This window comes from Ranitomeya imitator, chromosome 2 (genome assembly GCF_032444005.1).
Source record: "Ranitomeya imitator isolate aRanImi1 chromosome 2, aRanImi1.pri, whole genome shotgun sequence".
Taxonomy (NCBI): Eukaryota; Metazoa; Chordata; class Amphibia; order Anura; family Dendrobatidae; genus Ranitomeya; species Ranitomeya imitator.
Window position 1 is genome coordinate 756,705,092 of NC_091283.1, and position 18,881 is coordinate 756,723,972.

The following is an 18,881-nucleotide window of genomic DNA, read 5'->3' on the forward strand; positions in this document are numbered from 1 at the left end:
TCTCATTGTTTCTGTGGCAGGGTACTGCACATATGCCTCCTATTGATATGAATAGGAGATGGATATACAATTTCCTGCCACAGTCACTACCAGAAAGTGGAGCAGCTCCGGCTGCCAGCATCTTAAAGGGAACCTGTCACCCCATTTTTTCAGTAGGAGATAAAAATACCGTTAAATAGGGCCTGAGCTGTGCTTTACAATAGGGTATTTTTTGTCCCCTGATTCCCTACCTATGCTGCCGAAATACCTTACAAAAGTGTCCTTTTTCGCCTGTCAATCAGGCTGGTCAGGTCAGATGGGCGTGGTCACAGTGCTGTTTCTCCCCCACATCTTGCTTATGTTCCCGTTGGTGGCGTAGTGCTTCTCGCATGCGCAAGTGCCGAATGCACCGCGCAGCTGTAGAAAAAGAGCGCGCTCGCCGCTATTCAGCGGTTTCTCGGTGAGCGCGGCCATCTTCCTGATGGAGTCTCCTGCTTCCCGGGGCTTCAGGAAAATGGCCGCGGGATGCCGCGCATGCGCAGATGGACATCACGGTGGCCATTTTCCTGAAGCCGAGATTCGAAGCAGGAGACTCCATCTGCGCACGCGCGGCCTCAGGAAGATGGCCGCGCCCACCGAGAAACCGCTGAATAGCGGCGAGCGCGCTCTTTTTCTACAGCTGCGCAGTGCATTCGGCACTTGCGCATGCGAGAAGCACTACGCCACCAACGGGAACATAAGCAAGATGTGGGGGAGAAACAGCGCTGTGACCACGCCCATCTGACCTGACCAGCCTGATTGACAGGCGAAAAAGGACACTTTTGTAAGGTATTTCGGCAGCATAGGTAGGGAATCAGGGGACAAAAAATACCCTATTGTAAAGCACAGCTCAGGCCCTATTCAACGGTATTTTTATCTCCTACTGAAAAAACGGGGTGACAGGTTCCCTTTAAGGTTAGGTCATCAATGAAAAAGTAGAGGACAACCTCTTTAACACTCAATGAGCGTCATGTAATGAATAGAAGCATCAGCAGTGCCAGTATTTCTATAGGACCTGGCAATCACAGCGCAGCACAGCAGTCATGCTGGGTCCTAGCACATGCATATCAATTCTAGCAGTCATGAGTGTCAAAAATGTAGGAAAAATAAATAATAAAAGGAAAAAAATGTTTCCTGAGATTTTTTATGAATAAAAACTACAAAATAAAAATTGTCTGATAATGTGTTAAACATCAAAGTGAATAGGTTGAGCTAGACTTATTAAGTTGAAAGAGGAATTATATTGCTCATTAGGATGATGAAAAGAGACATAATTTAAAAGAATATTTTCAATATACACCACACACTGATGTTCATTAAAAGTGAACCAAACCATGAGTGTTCAACGTTGTCTTTAATTGAAATCCACACAGTCAATAATTGTTCTAAGATTGTAACAACGTTTTCATTATTACAATGATAAGTCTTCAATTCAGTCTGGCAAGATTCAACACTGTAAACCGTATTTACCACCTAATCCCCTGGAATGCTGAGAATTTTGGGAGTTACTGATAGGCGAGTGCCTCAGGAGATTTGGACTTGTCCAGCTGATGAGTAGTAACCGGAGCTATCGGCAGAGAACCTCTGGGAAAGGTGAACACCGTCCAGGTTGATTTCTCCAAAACAGAACTTGTCAAAAAGCTGCAAATTGAAAACAGTTCATATAAATGATTGCTGCATTTGGAATCTAGAAAAAGTTCAACATTTCTATTTATCTCATTATTTTTCGTATGATGCTCGTGTCAAATCTGCTTTTCATCCAATAATGCTCTTGTAGACACTCAGCATTCAGCATAATGACTCCCCAGAGGACTTATTTTATGTCTGTACTCATTCAAAATTCACTTATATGAGGAACCAAACATGTAAAAACATCAGAATATCCTGCAGCGGCTTCACTGCCAGAGAGTGGGAGTCCTAGAGTAGGTTTAGCTAAGATGTCTGTTTTTTCAGCACAGCATGTAGTTCTATGTATGCCGAGAACTTTGGGAATAATATTCCTATGGGAGAATTTAGTTTCTTTAAATACTAATTGGCAATTTGCATGTTAATCGCTGTGATGCTTCCAGCTTTAATTCAGAGATGGATAACGCAGGATATGATAGTGATTATTAATATTCACATAGATTAAAGCGAACTTGCTACCAGGTTTGGCCGATATAAGTTACCACCACCGCCTTTCAGGGCTTATTTACAGCATTCTAGAATGCTGTAGATAAGCCCCCGATCAGACCTGTAAGAGAAGAAAAATAAGTTTTATTATACTCACCTGCAGGGCGGGCTGATGGGTGTCGCAAGTCCTGGTCTGGCGCCTCCCATCTTCTTGCGATACCGCCCTCCTGCTTGATTCATGGCTCTCCTGCGCAGGCGGACTTATCTGCCCTGTTTAGGGCAAAGTATTGCAGTACGCAGGCACTGGGAAAGGTCAGAGAGGCCCAGTGCCTGCGCACTGCAGGAATTTGCTCTGCCTCAGCAGGGCAGATAAGTCCGCCTGCGCAGGAGAGCGATGTCGGAAACGCAATCAGAACTAATTACTAGGAAACTCTGAATAAACTAGTTCTGTATGTGGTAGTAGGATGCAGTCCTCCATAAATACAGTGGCATGTAAAAGTTTGGCACCCCTGGTAAAAAATTACTGTTACTGTGAACAGCTAAGCAAGTTGAAGCTGAAATGATCTGTAAAAGGCCTAAAGTTGAAGATGACACATTTCCGTTGAATTTTAAGCAAAGAAAAAAAAATTCCTTTTCTTTAATTTTAAAAATTACAAAAAGGAAAATGGGCCGATGCAAAAGTTTGGCCACCCGTATAGATTTGTGTGCTCAGACCAAGGTTTCAGATCTTAATTACCCTGCTGGGCTATGGTTTGTTCAATATCATCATTAGTAAAGGTCAGGTGATGCAAATTTCCCAGCTTTAAAAAAACTCAGCCTCCTCTAACCTTGTGCCACTCTGAAAATGAAAATGGTGAAGGCCCACAAAGCAGGAGAAGGCTAGCAAAGCATTTCAATTTGCCATTTTTTCAGTTCAAGTTAAAAGGAAGAGTAGAGGTCAAGATAAGGTCTGGAAGACCCAGCAACTTTTCAGTGAGAGCTGATCGCAGGATTGCTAGAGAGGCAAATCAGAACCCATGCTTGACTGCAAAAGACCTTCAGAAAAATTTTATCAGACACTCGAGTTGTGGTAAATTGTTCTACTGTTCAGAGACACCTGCAAAAATATGGCGTATATGGAAGAGTCATCAGAAGAAAACCTCTCCTGCGCGCTCACCATAAAATTCAGTGTCAAAAATATGCAAAAGAACATGTAAACAAGCCTGATGAAGGGGCCAGGGGAACATTTCACGGCTAGAGGAAAGAATGGTTCCAATGAAATTTCAAATTTTTGATGCAGACATAACACCATCTTTAAAAAGGTTCCCTGAAAAAAGCCCACAGGAAAATTGCCCACAGGAAAATTGCCCACATGAAAAATGCCCACAGGAAAATTGCCCACACAGAAAATTGCCCACACAGAAAATTGCCCACACGGAAAATTTCCCACACGGAAAATTTCCCACATGGAAAATTGCCAATTGCAGCATCACAAAGTTTCAGATCTATGATATTTGAGGTGCAAGGTGAGGATGTTCCCATGATATGTGATCAACTTGTGATTTACAGCTGACCTAGTGCAAAACTGCAAAAATGCTGAAGATCTGTGGTTTGTAGCAGTCTGTCATTATCAGCAATAGATAGATATAGTCTGCACTCATCTCTCACCGATTCTGCCTTACTCCTCCCACCAGCCCAAAGCAGCAGCACATGCAGAAACAGCAGCAGTGTGATCCAGAGGAGCCATCACTGCTATCAGTACTCACAAAAGAATCACTGCATTACCTGTGGAGTTACATTATCATCTCAGTGGGTGCCCACCAAAAGCAGGGTGCTGCTGGCAGAGATAGTTGGCCTGGTAGCCCAGAAGGCACCGCAGAAGAGTCAGAATCTGTCAGAGGAGCGGAAGTGCCATAGCAGCTCCGCTCTCCCATTGACTTCAGTAGCAATGAATCTGGCGCCTGCACTTCCTTCCCTGTCCACTTATGACTGCCAAGAGTGAGGCTATGTGCACACGTTCAGGATTTCTTGCAGAAATTTCCTAAGCAAAACCTGACATTTTCTGCAAGAAATCCGCATGTGTTTTTTTTTGCGTTTTTTGGTGCGGAATAAGGGTCTCTAGGCCCAGACACACTGCACTGAGAGTGGTATAAGGGTCTCTAGGCCCACATACACCACAATCAAAGTGGAATAAGGATCTCTAGGCCCATACACAGCACACTGAGAGTGGAATAAGGGTCTCTAGGCCCAGACACACCACACAGAGTGGAATAAGGGTCTCTAGGCCCAGACACACCACACTGAGAGTGGAATAAGGGTCTCTAGGCCCATACACACCACAATGAGAGTGGTGTAAGGGTCTCTAGGCCCAAATACACCACAATCAAAGTGGAATAAGGGTCTCTAGGCCCAGACAAACAACAATGAGAGTGGAATAAGGGTCTCTAGGCCCATACACACCACACTGAGAGTGGAATAAGGGTCTCTAGGCCCAGACACACCACACTGAGAGCTTTCCGGCTGACCGGCGCTGACAGTGCAGAGGAAAGCAGAGCGCCGGAGGACAGACAGCTGAAGGTAAGTATGTAGTGTTTGTTTTTTTAACGTTTACGCTGGTAACCAGGGTAAACATCGGGTTACTAAGCGCGGCCCTGCGCTTAGTAACCCGATGTTTACCCTGGTTACCGGGGACCTCGGGATCGTTGGTCGCTGGAGAGCTGTCGGTGTGACAGCTCTCCAGCGACCAAACAGCGACGCTGCAGTGATCGACATCGTTGTCGGTATCGCTGCAGCGTCGCTGAGTGTGAAGGTACCTTAAGACTGATTATACAATTACCATAAGACAGATTTCTTCACCCCAGGTATCATTTTAATCAGTTTAACACTGCCAACTTGACAGTGTCTGTAGTTTACTTAGCAAAATCCTGCTGACAGGTTCCCTTTAAGGGGAATTTTACTCCGGCTAAGCCTTAAGTAGGTGTAGCACAATCTATGACTACCGCCTTGGAGGTACTTTGATGTAAGAAGTACTTGACTTGTAGAAACATAAGTAAAACTGTTCTAAAATAACTAACCAGTAAGACATGTAGCTGCACATATTATGGATTGGTTCACCAGGTAAAGTGCAATTTAGTAATGAACTTTACGTCTCAGAATGATTAGCTGACTGCCATAGGTCGGGATTCACCACCCATGGGGCACCACACATTTCCAAGCAAGTAAAATGTTGGGTTATAATGTGCCATGTCATGCAGGATCAAGCTGAGCCCGTCAAGGCTGGCGGCTCTTATACAGGTGTCAAATCCCTGTCACACTCCAATAGTAATATGGAAATGATGTTGTGCACCATGGGAGGTTGGGGGGGGGGGACTGTTTTTGTTTCCAGATTACAGAAGCTACTTATATTGTTTATATGTAATGTGAAAATTACCAAGATTTTTTTCACTACTGTGTTTTTACAGTAATTCAATTATTGTCCTACATTTACTGTAAAATCAGAAAGTATCCAGATCAAGCTCATTGGGAGGAAAGAATGCAATTATAGCACCACTCTACTATATTGTGTAGTAAATGGCTGGCTTCATTCAAACTCTAGGCAGCAACAAACAAAATTGCTTCAGTAAGTGCAATCTGCTGGCAAACGCAGTAAAGAACATCAACAAGAGCAAACAGGAAACACAATGCCCTCCCGGGGTCTCTGATTCACGGTGTCTACAAGCATCTTTGTGTAATTGCTTCTATTGTGAGTGATGATTTTATCCCTATTTGTTACTTAATGATTTTATTGTCCCCAATAAAGATATTATTGACTTTAAATAAGATTTAGTATGTGTTTCTGTTTATAGGGTTTTTTTTAGAAATGAGTGAGTAAATTCAAGTGGAATCGAATTCTTGAATTTTCCAAAAATCTGTATTCGCAAAAAACAAATTTTTTCATTTGTTATCCATGACATTTTCCTGAGCTGTAAAGAGCTATACAAAGCTTTAGAAATACTTATACTCACCTGATTGACCTCTTTGCTCTTCACCATCACCCATCCAGTCCTCGCTGCATCTTCTGAATCCTGCTTCTCTTGCTGAAATCCCTGAGCTGAAACTTCCAACTCTGACGAGGCCCTGGGAAGTTCTGTGTATGTATGTGCAAGGTCACGACGCACGTCGTGATTTCATGACCTTCTGCGCACTTTCCTCATCAGAAACGGAGAGGCCAGGGAATCTCAGCAACAGCAGCAGAAATCAGAAAATGCAACGAGGACTGGACTGGTGATGGCAAGGAGCGGAGAGGTCCAAGAGGTGAGCGTTGAGGTATATACAAGTGTTTTTCAAATGTTTTACATATTACATTTATTATGCTCTGGGCTCTAGACAGAACCCAGAGCCTAAAAAGGGACAGTAAATTCTCGGAGAACAACTTCTCAGTAATTCCTGGGAAAAAAATCAAGAATAGGCCATTTTGCCTAACTGGATCATCTCAAGTGTTTATGTATGTTTTGTGATAGTGAGACACTTCTGGGTGAATCAGTCACAATGATTATAGTATACAAAAGCATCTGAAAATTATTTAATTGTAGAAAAAATAATTTACTTCAGCACAATCAATACAGATGAGGAATAGAATTGATTCTAACCCAGTAAAATATGGGATTGGTGTCTGGGTGTTTAAAGGGGATCTGTCACCAGGTCAGAAGTGACCAGTTTTTGTTCTTATTTTCTTCCCGCTGCTCCCTTGAGTTTTCTGATTTTTTTTATTGCACCATATGAATCCATAGATATGAGCCTTTTCATTTAGTGTAGATTTTTATGGTCTTCACTAAGGAGGCGTGGCTCACAAGGCCCTCAGGGGCGTGTCTTTAGGCTGCTCTGCATTATTATCTTGAGCACACAGCACCCTTGGTAAAAGCCATATAATATTAGCACTCAATAAAAAATAGGTCCATATCTCTGAATCCATAATGGAATACTTAGGAAAGTAGAAGGAATGAAATAATAGCAAAAAATGACCACTTTTGACCTGGTTACAGGTTCTCTTTACACCCAACTTTATGGTGGATTGGTGGTGAATTGAAGACTTGTAATTCACTCAAACATTTTTTTGTAAAATACATGGTAGAAATTCCCCAGATCCCCAGAGTTTGTTGCTTTTCCATTTTGTGCTTTTACTCCATTGCAGAAGTGTTCACATTTGTTGTTTTGGATCGGAGTATGTGAAATTTCTGCTGGCAGTCCAATTGAGCATTTCTTCAGAGTCTACTCTGGGGCATATACTTTCACTTCTCCCTCCCAGGCGCTGCCATTCACAGCTGGATAGCTGATCTAGGCTCAGTCATTGCAGAGCTGTTAGTGGCAGCATATTGGAGAGGTGGAAAAAAGTGAACGCCCCAAAGAACACACCCAGTTCAAGTGCCAGAAGAAATGTCACATACTCCACTTCAAAAACAACAAATATAAATACTTCTGCAATGGAGTGACGCAGCACAAAATGGAAAAGAGCAGTGGAATCAGGGGAGCGCTGGGATTTTTACAAGGTATGTAATTCAAATTTCCTGTGCAAGTGACAGGTCCTCTTTAAAGGTACCGTCACATTTAGCGACGCTGCAGCGATCTAGACAACGATCCCGATCGCTGCAGCGTCGCTGTGTGGTCGCTGGAGAGCTGTCACACAGACAGCTCTCCAGCGACCAACTATGCGAAGTCCCCTGGTAACCAGGGTAAACATTGGGTTACTAAGCGCAGGGCCGCGATTAGTAACCCGATGTTTACCCTGGTTACCAGCGTAAACGTAAAAAAAACAAACACTATATACTTACATTCCGGTGTCTGTCCCCCGGCGCTGTGCTTCTCTGCACTGACTGTGAGCACCAGCCGGAAAGCACAGCGGTGACGTCACCGCTGTGTTCTGCTTTCCGTCCGGCACTTACACAGTGCAGAGAACCACAGCGCCGGGGGACAGACACCGGAATGTAAGTATGTAGTGTTTGGTTTTTTTTACGTTTACGCTGGTAACCAGGGTAAACATCGGGTTACTAAGCGCGGCCCTGCACTTAGTAACCCAATGTTTACCCTGGTTACCAGTGAAGACATCGCTGAATCGGCGTCACACACGCCGATTCAGCAATTTCTGCGGGAGTCCAGCGACGAAATAAAGTTCTGGACTTTCTGCTCCGACCAACGATGGCACAGCAGGATCCTGATCGCTGCTGCGTGTCAAACTCAACGATATCACTATCCAGGACGCTGCAACGTCACGGATCGCTAGCGATATCGTTCAGTGTGAAGGTACCTTAACAAGCGCCGATCGACTATATGGATAAGTTTGTTTACACAGGCTAATGACTAAAGATAGGGATTGAAATATTGGTACTATGGTACAATCAGTATCATGTTATCAGCCGCACATCTCCTGCTGACATAGGGCAATATGCTGCAGACGTCTTTTTCGTGGGTGTAAACAATCCGACCACCCAACGAGTAAGCGTTTTCCTAAGGTGCTCACCTTCATGTTTACACGGGCACACATTTCACAATGAATGTTTATACGAATGCTCATTCACAGATCATTTACTCGTCGAAATAAGCCACTTTTTTTGATATGTGTGATTCAATCTGATTGAACTCACAATCTTGTGTGACAAAGCATTTCACAAAAACACTAATATTAAGAAGATTTTGCGTTCATGCTACATTTTGTACACAACCACGTGGCGAATATTGTGGATGACCGTGTGCCTACTAAACTGTGCACAAAGAGGATAAGAAGTTTTTATTATTTCGCATTTTATCTATCTGTCTTTATGGAAACATAAAAAGCCATGGTGTTTTTCACATGCTATTCCTGTTTAAATCAGAACATCTGAATAGCACAGAAAATTCTGGAATAGGGCATGCTGTGTTTTAAGAAAGCCACAAAAAAAACCTCTATGTTGTGCCTGATAGTGCAAAGGGGGCTAAATGAAATCCTGTTCACTACATCTTACTGTGGCGCTAATAAATCTCATGTGACCAGACGCAGGGACCTTACAGTGTTGGCGCAGTGACATTTTGTGAGATCAGATATGCTGCTAAATCCAGATCACGGAGTACGATACCTATAATATTTTAAGAATTCACAATCTATTAATGAAAACTATCAGCTTAGCTTATGCCTTGTGTGAGCACTGAAGACTCTTCTTCCCGCCACCAGAGTAGCACATTTTCTAAATGTCAGGCGATGACATGCACCTCTCCAGGCCGACTCTCTACGTCTTCATAAAGCCATTTATGGCTTCTCATTGGTATGTTCAGACTTTGACTATATCCATCCACTGCACTCTTAATTATAAAAACTTTCTAAATTTGTAAGGCGCATATTTTCCATCTACCAAGCCTATTTCTCATCCTACTAAACCGCATCTTTCATCAGATCCCACAATACAACATGCATGCATTATTATATAAATCTCTTGTACTTGATGGCACTGGTGGAGTTACTTTGACAATCTATTTCAAAATGCAGCGAATGCTCACTTCAACATTAGGCATGGAAACTTTTACTAAGGATCATACAGCCATCGTGACATGGATTTTCATAGTAAGTACATCAGCTTAGAGAGATCTACAGGGTGGGCCATTTATATGGATACACTTGGGAGGGACATTTAGAAAGTTGCATTCAAAAATGTCCGACTTCAAAATGGCCGCCATGGTCACCACCCATCTCGAAAAATTTTCCCCCTCCCATATAGTAATGTGCCACAAACAGGAAGTTGATATCACCAACCATTCCCATTTTATTTAGGTGAATCCATATACATGGCCCAGCCTGTATTATCTATGAAGTATATATTGTGACATCTGGAGACAGATGCACTTAAGGCATTCTGAGATAACAGAGGGAAGCTTCTCATTCATGACTTCTATTACACAACTGAATCATTTCTCTATGGAGGACATAGCTTGTGCATGCATTACACAATTTCTCCCACCTACGTGTGTATCCAGATTTGCTCTTCTGTGAGGGCTACTGACAACAGTCACAATCTGGAGAGCTGCTCGTCTTAGCTGTTTGCTAGAACTGATGCTGATGCACTAAGCTAACAGACACACATCATAGGTCCACGAGACATGGCTCCCGAACCACAGGCTGGGAATACCTGAAGTAGGGGAAGAGACCATGATTCCAGAAATGTGTCACTTACTGGGCTGTTTGCTATAGATTTGATAAAATCATTGTTTTATCAGCAGCAGATTATCTTCGGAGAACCAGTACACCTGCTGCCATGTATTCCTCCATATTCTGTATAACGTTGCCCCAACCACTGATTGGAAGCTTTATGACTATGCACTACACATAAAGCTGCCATTAATGCTGTGGTGTTATGAACTGGTGGTTTAGGAGCAACATGGGACGAGCTCTGAAGGAGGTGGTACCTGTACTGACCGCAGTCCCTAAGCTCAACACAACACTAGAAGTAGCCGTGGGATGCTCCTGTCACTCCCTAGGCACCTCGTCACAGCCTGAGAATTAACTACCCCTAAAGATAGAAACAGGAAAACTATCTTGCCTCAGAGAAAATCCCCAAAGGATAGATAGCCCCCCACAAGTAATGACTGTGAGTGGAGAGGGAAAAGACAGACACAGAATGAAACCAGGATGTAGCACAGGAGGCCAGTCTAGCTAGATAGATAGGACACGATAGAATACTGTGCGGTCAGTATTAAAAACTACAAAAATCCACGCAGAGATTACAAAAATCTCCACACCTGACTAAAGGTGTGAAGGGTAAATCTGCTTCCCAGAGCTTCCAGCTTAACTGAATTAATCCATACTGACAAGCTGGACAAACCATAGAATGCACAGAACGAATAAGTCCACAACATGTGGACAGAAAAGAGGAAAGCAAGGACTTATCTTTGCTGAACTGGTCAGGATATCACGGAAATCCAAGCAAAGATGTGAATCCAACCAGGAACCATTGACAAGTGGCACTGGCTGGAGGGAAGAGCCAGGCAAAAATAGCCGAGCAGAAAGACAATCAGTGGAAGCAGCTGCAGACTGCTAAATCAAAGGAGCAGCTATTCCACTTAAAACCACCGGAGGGAGCCCAAGAGCAAAACTCACAAAAGTGCCACTTACAACCACCGGAGGGAGCCCAAGAGCGGAATTCACAACACTGTGGGTGGAGTTATACAGAGCTCAGCATTCAGAGCACTGCTAGATCTGCAGCAAATAAAACAGTGATTTTATCAAAACTGCAGCAAGCAGCTCAGTAAATGACATATTACTGGAATCAGGGTCTCTGCCCCTAAATACTGCGGTTCTCAGATGGGGTAGAAAAGAACTGGTGACAGATTTCCTTTAAATCCCCTAATGTAAAATGTGATCTGATAACTTGATTGAGGTGTGTATTATTGACAAGTTGTATCTACGATGCTAATAGACTTATGTGATTAATATACTGTGCAGTGTATGTTTTGTATACTGTCTAGTGTATGTTTAGAATATTTGTCCGTGTGCAATAACACACCTGTATGAGGCTGTTTTCCTAATGATGGACATTTGAAATAGGAAGACGTTTGAGCAGGCCCAAATATGTTTTTTTGGGGAATGTTCTTTACTGTACGATGTCCACTGACTTATGGTGAAAATAATACACAGCATAATGTTTTGGTTAAACTATGAAATATGGAAGCAAATCTCTCACAGCTTAGAGCGTATCTTAATCATACTCCGCAGGGAAAGCTTTGTATTTCCTTCATGTTGTAATTTTACGTTTTGTCAAAAGCAACAGCAGGATGGATCTGAAATCACAATAGTCAAAACATATCGTTTGTATTCAATCTGCCATATATGTGAAATAGAACAAAATATCCCGAATTGCTTAAAGCCTTAAATAGACACAATAGCCAGCAATAGGAGCGAAGTCACATGGAGCTGGAGAAAGACAACGTCGGTAATAATAGACTGTGTTATAAAATAGCAGCAGAAAATTATAGCTAAAATACAAGTAAAAAAAATCTATTAATTGGAAATACTTATGTACAGGTTCATATAGTTAAGCTGAAATGATTAGATTTAAAATGAAATTTGCGTGGGAGACCATTTTCCCTTTTTTTGGGCGTCTGTTGGGGAACTTTATTTAAAACTAGTATATTACATCTGGGGTATCTTGGAATACTCTCGACATTATTTTACTACCTGTTTGGACCAGAGAACCAATAAACAATATACGGTTTTGTTCACATTGCTGCTTTTTATTTTCAGTCAAGGCTCCGGTATTTGGTATTTCTGATGGCAAGTTTAGCATTACCTGCAGCCATATTCTTGTGTTCCCCTATTACAATGGATGGGGTACATCAGAACCTATTAGGATTTATCTGGAAACAGATGCTATTGTGAACAAAACCTACATGATACTTGGTTTATGATTTTTATATTTAAATGTTTGCAAACTTGAAATATAACAGGCAGGAAGATAATGGTTTGGATGTGTATACAGTAGTGATCAAAATAATAGCAGTCCAATATGACTGACCAGATTAATCCCTGTTTTTGGTATAAATTATACTACCACATGTCAAACAATTTACCAGTTGGTGCAGTAGATTCTAAGAAGACCACCAGACTCCGCATTCATGATCTGCAGGTTTTTGAGTCTGTGTATTCAAGTAATTAATTGAAAGGGAGTGTGTTCAAAATAATAGCAGTATGGAGTTCAGTTAGTGAGGTCAATCATTCTGTGAGAAACAGGTGTGACTCAGGTGGCCCTTATTTAAGGGTGAAGCCAGGACATGTTGTACATGCATTTTTCCTTGAAAACCTGAGAAATATGGGTCGTTCGATACATTGTTCAGAACAGAGTACTTTGATTAAAAAGTTGATTAGATAGGGTCAAATTTATAAAGAAGTGCAGACAATGATTGAATGTTCAGCTAAAATGATCTCAAGTGCTTTACAATGGAAATCCAAACCAGAGAGACATGGAAGAGAACGGAAGACTACCATCCGAATGGATGGAAGAATAACCAGAATGGCAAAGGCTCAGCCAATGATCAACTCCAGGATGATCAAAAACAGTCTCAAGTTACCTGTCAGTACTGTGAGAGTTAGAAGACGCATCTGTGACGCTAATCTCTTAGCAAGAAATCCCCGCAAAGTCCCACAGTTAAAAAAAAAAGACATTCTGAAGTAGATACAATTTGCCAAAGAACACATCAACTGGCCTAAAGAGAAATAGAGAAACATTTTGTGGACTGATGAAAGTAAAATTGTTTTTTTTGGGTCCAAGGGCCACAGACAGTTCGTCAGACGACCCCCAAACTCTGCATTCAAGTCACAGTACACTCTGAAGAGACTGAAGCATGGTGGTGCAAGCATCATGATATGGGCATGTCTCTCTTACTATGGCGCCGCACCTATTTACTGTATACCAGGGATTATGGACCAGTTTGCATATATTAAAATACTTGAAGAGGTCACGTTGCCTTACGCTGGAGAGGATATGCCCTTGAAATGGGTGTTCCAATAACACAACAACCCTAAATTTACCAGTAAACGAGCAAAATCTTTTTTTCCAATCCCAAACAATTGAAGTAATGGGGTGTCCAGCCCAATCCCCTTAATCTGATAGAACACTTGTGTGGTGACATAAAAAATGCCGTTTCTGATGCAAAGCCAACAAATGCCAAAAAATTGTGGGATGTAGTCCGAGCATCCTGGGCTGGAATAACAGGTGACAGATGCCAGAAGTTGGTTGACTCCATGCAACATAGATGTGAAGCAGTTCTAAAAAAAACTGTGGGTATACAACTAGATATTAGGTTAGTGATTCGCAGGAATGCTAAATCCCCAAAAATTTACATATTGTGAGTTTCTAAAGACAAATGCAGACACTGCTATTTTTTAGAACAACCCAGTGTTCATTTTTTGCTATTTTCTATAAAGCAGTTAAAAATTATATACATTTCTCGTTATGTTTTGAAATAGAAAACAGCGTGTAATGTTCCCAATGCTGGAAATAAAAACTAGTATAACGATTTTGTGATAACTCATGTTTTTGAATACACTGCTATTATTTTGAACACTACTGTAGGTGCTTTACCAGAAAAGTAATTGATGGCATAACTCATCACTTACTGCTCAGTGGACTTCACACTGCTGGGACCCCCGCCGATTATCAAAATGAAGAAGTACCGCTGTGCATACCCTCTTATCATACGGGTCATTGGATCACATCACAACTCAGGGTTTTGGTGTGACAGTAACTTCTACACCCCCTATAGTTACACCCATAATTGTTTTTCTTTATTTTGTCATTTGTCATAGTTGTATTAACACATTCGTACATAAATACAAAACAGTAGATGTGGATTTGTTTATTTTACTCACTTACATAGCGCCATTAATTTCATAGCGCTTTATAGACAATTTTCCCATTGGGGCTCACAATCTAAATTCCCTATCAGTCTTTGGAGTGTGGGAGGAAACCGGAGTACCCAGAGGAAACCCACACAAGCATGGGGAGGACATACAAACTCCTTGCAGATGTTGTCCTTGGTGGGATTTGAACCCAGGACTCCAGCAACACTGCTAACCACTGAGCCACCGTGCTGCCACAGTCTTTTACGACAATCCACCAACTATGATGTTCTGTGGATCACATGAATTCTGAAGTTTATATCGAGTCATCCACAGTCAATGCCACCTGCAATATTGAGCTGACACCTAGCTCTAGAGGCTGAGATTGCAAGTTATAGGGGTTAAAACATGAACAAAAGTATATTTTTAATAAACAGACCTGGGAATAAAAATAAACTTCACAATTGCATGTGTTTAAAAAAAAATGTTGTTTTCAAACAGGCAGTGAAATGTTTTACCTCACAAAAAGAATCAGCTGTGATCCTGTGCTGTAATGTCTGTATACTCTTGTTCCTCCCCCCCCCCCCTCCCGCCCAGGAGCTGTGGTATGATCAGACCATGTTCCTGTAAGGTCAGACATGGCCATTACACAGTACACAGCAGGGGCACATTTGTAGGATTATCTCAGCACAGGAACATTTTTTTAAACACATCCAATTGTGGAGTGTGACAGAGCAGGCAGGGACAGTAGGGCAGTAACTAACTGAACATGTGGCTTATTGTCCTACCTATCTTGGAAACATGCCCTCATCAGATGCATGACAAGGAATGCTAATGTAGGCTTGATTACAGTATGGTCCATGTGTACAGTCTGGGTGTGACACTCTTTTTCATGGAGTTTATTTTTAGTCCAAGTTCTTTTAATTAAGGGTATGTGCACACTTCCGGATTTCTTGCAGAAATTTCCTGAAGAAAACCGGAAATTTTCTGCAAGAAATCCGCATTTTTTTTTGCGTTTTTTTTGCGTTTTTCTTAGCATTTTGCAAGCGAAATTAGCTTGCAGAATGCTAAAGTTTTCCAAGCGATCTGTAGCATCGCTTGGAAAACTGACTGACAGGTTGGTCACACTTGTCAAACATAATGTTTGACAAGTGTGACCAACTTTTTACTATAGATGCTGCCTATGCCGCATCTATAGTAAAAGATAGAATGTTTAAAAATAATAAAAAAATATAAAAAAAATGGTTATACTCACCCTGCAGACAGCCGATCTCCTCAGCGGCGTCCATTCCTATAGATAGTGTGTGTGTGCAGGACCTTCGATGACGTTGCGGTCATGTGAGCGGTCACGTGACCAATCACAGGACCGCGACGTCATCGTAGGTCCTTCACACAGACCATCTATAGGAACAGAAGCGGCAGCATGCACCGATGAGAGGCGGGAAGACACCGGGGCCATCAGAGGGTAAGTATATGACTATTTTTTATTTTAATTCTTTTTTTTTTTACTAATTATATGGTGCCCAGTCCGTGGAGGAGAGTCTCCTCACCTCCACCCTGGGTACCAACCGCACATAATCTGCTTACTTCCTGCATGGTGTGCACAGCCCCATGCGGAAAGTAAGCAGATCAATGCACTCCTAGGTGTGCGGAATCCCCGCAATTCCGCATTTTTAATGAACATGTTGCTTTTTTTTCCGCAATGCGATTTTTTCGTGGAAAAAAAAGCAACATTTTCACTAGAAATGCGGAATACACTGTAATTAATAGGAGGCATATGTAAGCGGTTTTTTTTTTGCGTTTTTATCACGTTTTTATAGCGAAAAAACGCGAAAAAAACGCGAAAAATCCTGAACGTGTGCACATGGCCTAAAATATGCTTTTGTTCGTGGCAGAACTCCTTTACAGAAAATTGGTGAAATTGTAACGTTTGTTGAGTCCCTCATGTGCCTAAACAGTAAAAATCCCCACAAGTGATATCATTTTGGAAACTAGACCCCTCAGGGAACTGATCTAGATGTATAGTGAGCACAGTCGTGAAAATAAAAAAAATCCCATTTTCCCCACAAATTTTTTTAAAGATGCAAATATTGCATTTTCACAAAGGTAAGAGGAGAAATTGCACCATACAATTTGTTGTGCAATTTCTTCTAAGTATGCTGATACCTCATATGTGGGAGAAAACTACTGTTTTGGAGTACATAACAAACAGAGAACACACAACCGAACAAATGCCCAAAAATAAATTAAATTCAAAATAGATTTATTTATACAAAAATATATACCAATTGGTAGGGGGAAAAAGAAACCAAAAGAGAGGCACAACAACAAGGAGACAGGGCAACATACAATCCTGCACTGGTAGAATAATGGCCAAATATAAAATAGAAAAAATATATAATAAAATATATAATAAATATATATAAAGCCAACCACAGAATTGAAAGATTAAATATAAATATATATATATATATATATATATATACACAAAAAATATTTCTTGTAGAAAACATATATATATGATCATAAAAAGATATGTGTACATATATATATATATATGTATATTATATGACCGCACACAATAATATTAAATAATGAAAAAATGAAAAAATAAATAAATAAATGAAAGAATGAAAAAATGGGTGGTACACCTTTAAGAGAGACCCAAAGGGGTTGATATAATGTCCATAGCGGTAGGATGTGTAAAACCCAATACTAGAAAATGTGGAAATGTGCGGCTACATACAATATATGCCAATATACTTAAATATTAATAAGGGATACAGGGAGCTGCTGCATAGATCAGAAGACACTATAACGTGTAACACAACAAGTAAATAATGTTATTACTGCAAATAGCAAAATAGAGTGTCACAAAGCAGGCTATACCTGTAATGCCGCCCTCCTCCTGGATGTGCCAGTCCCCGACGCGCGTTTCGGCGTCAGCCTTCGTCAGGCCTGACGAAGGCTGACGCCGAAACGCGCGTCGGGGACTGGCACATCCAGGAGGAGGGCGGCATTACAGGTATAGCCTGCTTTGTGACACTCTATTTTGCTATTTGCAGTAATAACATTATTTACTTGTTGTGTTACACGTTATAGTGTCTTCTGATCTATGCAGCAGCTCCCTGTATCCCTTATTAATATTTAAGTATATTGGCATATATTGTATGTAGCCGCACATTTCCACATTTTCTAGTATTGGGTTTTACACATCCTACCGCTATGGACATTATATCAACCCCTTTGGGTCTCTCTTAAAGGTGTACCACCCATTTTTTCATTTTTTCATTCTTTCATTTATTTATTTATTTTTTCATTTTTTCATTATTTAATATTATTGTGTGCGGTCATATAATATACATATATATATATGTACACATATCTTTTTATGATCATATATATATGTTTTCTACAAGAAATATTTTTTGTGTATATATATATATATATATATATATATATTTATATTTAATCTTTCAATTCTGTGGTTGGCTTTATATATATTTATTATATATTTTATTATATATTTTTTCTATTTTATATTTGGCCATTATTCTACCAGTGCAGGATTGTATGTTGCCCTGTCTCCTTGTTGTTGTGCCTCTCTTTTGGTTTCTTTTTCCCCCTACCAATTGGTATATATTTTTGTATAAATAAATCTATTTTGAATTTAATTTATTTTTGGGCATTTGTTCGGTTGTGTGTTCTCTGTTTGTTATTTATATTTTTCCGATTTGTCCTCCTTATGTCCATTTTGGGATACATATAATATACATACACATTGGGCATATTATTGAGTTATTAAAATACTTATGTATCCCTTGTTCTGAGTTTTTTCATTTAATGTTTTGGAGTACAGCAGAGCTCGGAAGGGAAGGAGCGTCATTTTACTTTTTGATTTCAAAATTTACTGGAATCATTAGTGGATGCCATGTCCCATTTGGAGAGCCCCTGATGTGCTTAAACAATTGAAACCCTCCACAAGTGACCCCATTTTGGAAACTAGACCCTTCAAGAAATGAATTTAGATGTGTAGTGAGAACCTTGAACCCCCAGGTGCTTCACAGAAGTTTATAACGTTGAGCGGTGAAAATAAAAAAAAATCACATTTGCACAAAAATGTTATTTTAGCCTCAATTTTTTATTTTCACAAGGATAAGAGAAATTGCACCAAACTATTTGTTGTGCAGTTTCTCCCAAGTACGCCGATACCCCATATGTGGGGGAATACTACTTTTGAGGCACACTGCAAAGCTCAGAATGGAAGAAGCGCCATATTGGAGTTCAGATTTTGCTGGAATGGTTTAAGGGTGCCATGTCATGCGGTGCGAGAACATTAGAACCCACCATATGTGACCTCATTTTACAAACTACACTCCCCATTGAATTCATCTAGGTGTGTACTGATCATATTGACACGACTTGTGCCTCACGGCAT

General features: G+C 40.9%; 1 protein-coding gene across 1 annotated transcript in view; it reads right to left on the reverse strand.

The window, feature by feature from the left end:
* Positions 1-1,353: 1,353 nt before the first annotated feature.
* Positions 1,354-18,881, reverse strand: part of ASCC1 (activating signal cointegrator 1 complex subunit 1) — a 357,683-nt gene continuing 340,155 nt past the window's right edge. The window contains exon 11 of the mRNA XM_069753318.1: positions 1,354-1,659. Within this exon, the coding sequence (XP_069609419.1) occupies positions 1,543-1,659 (117 nt within the window). The 3' untranslated portion in view covers positions 1,354-1,542. The remainder of the gene's footprint in view (positions 1,660-18,881) is intronic.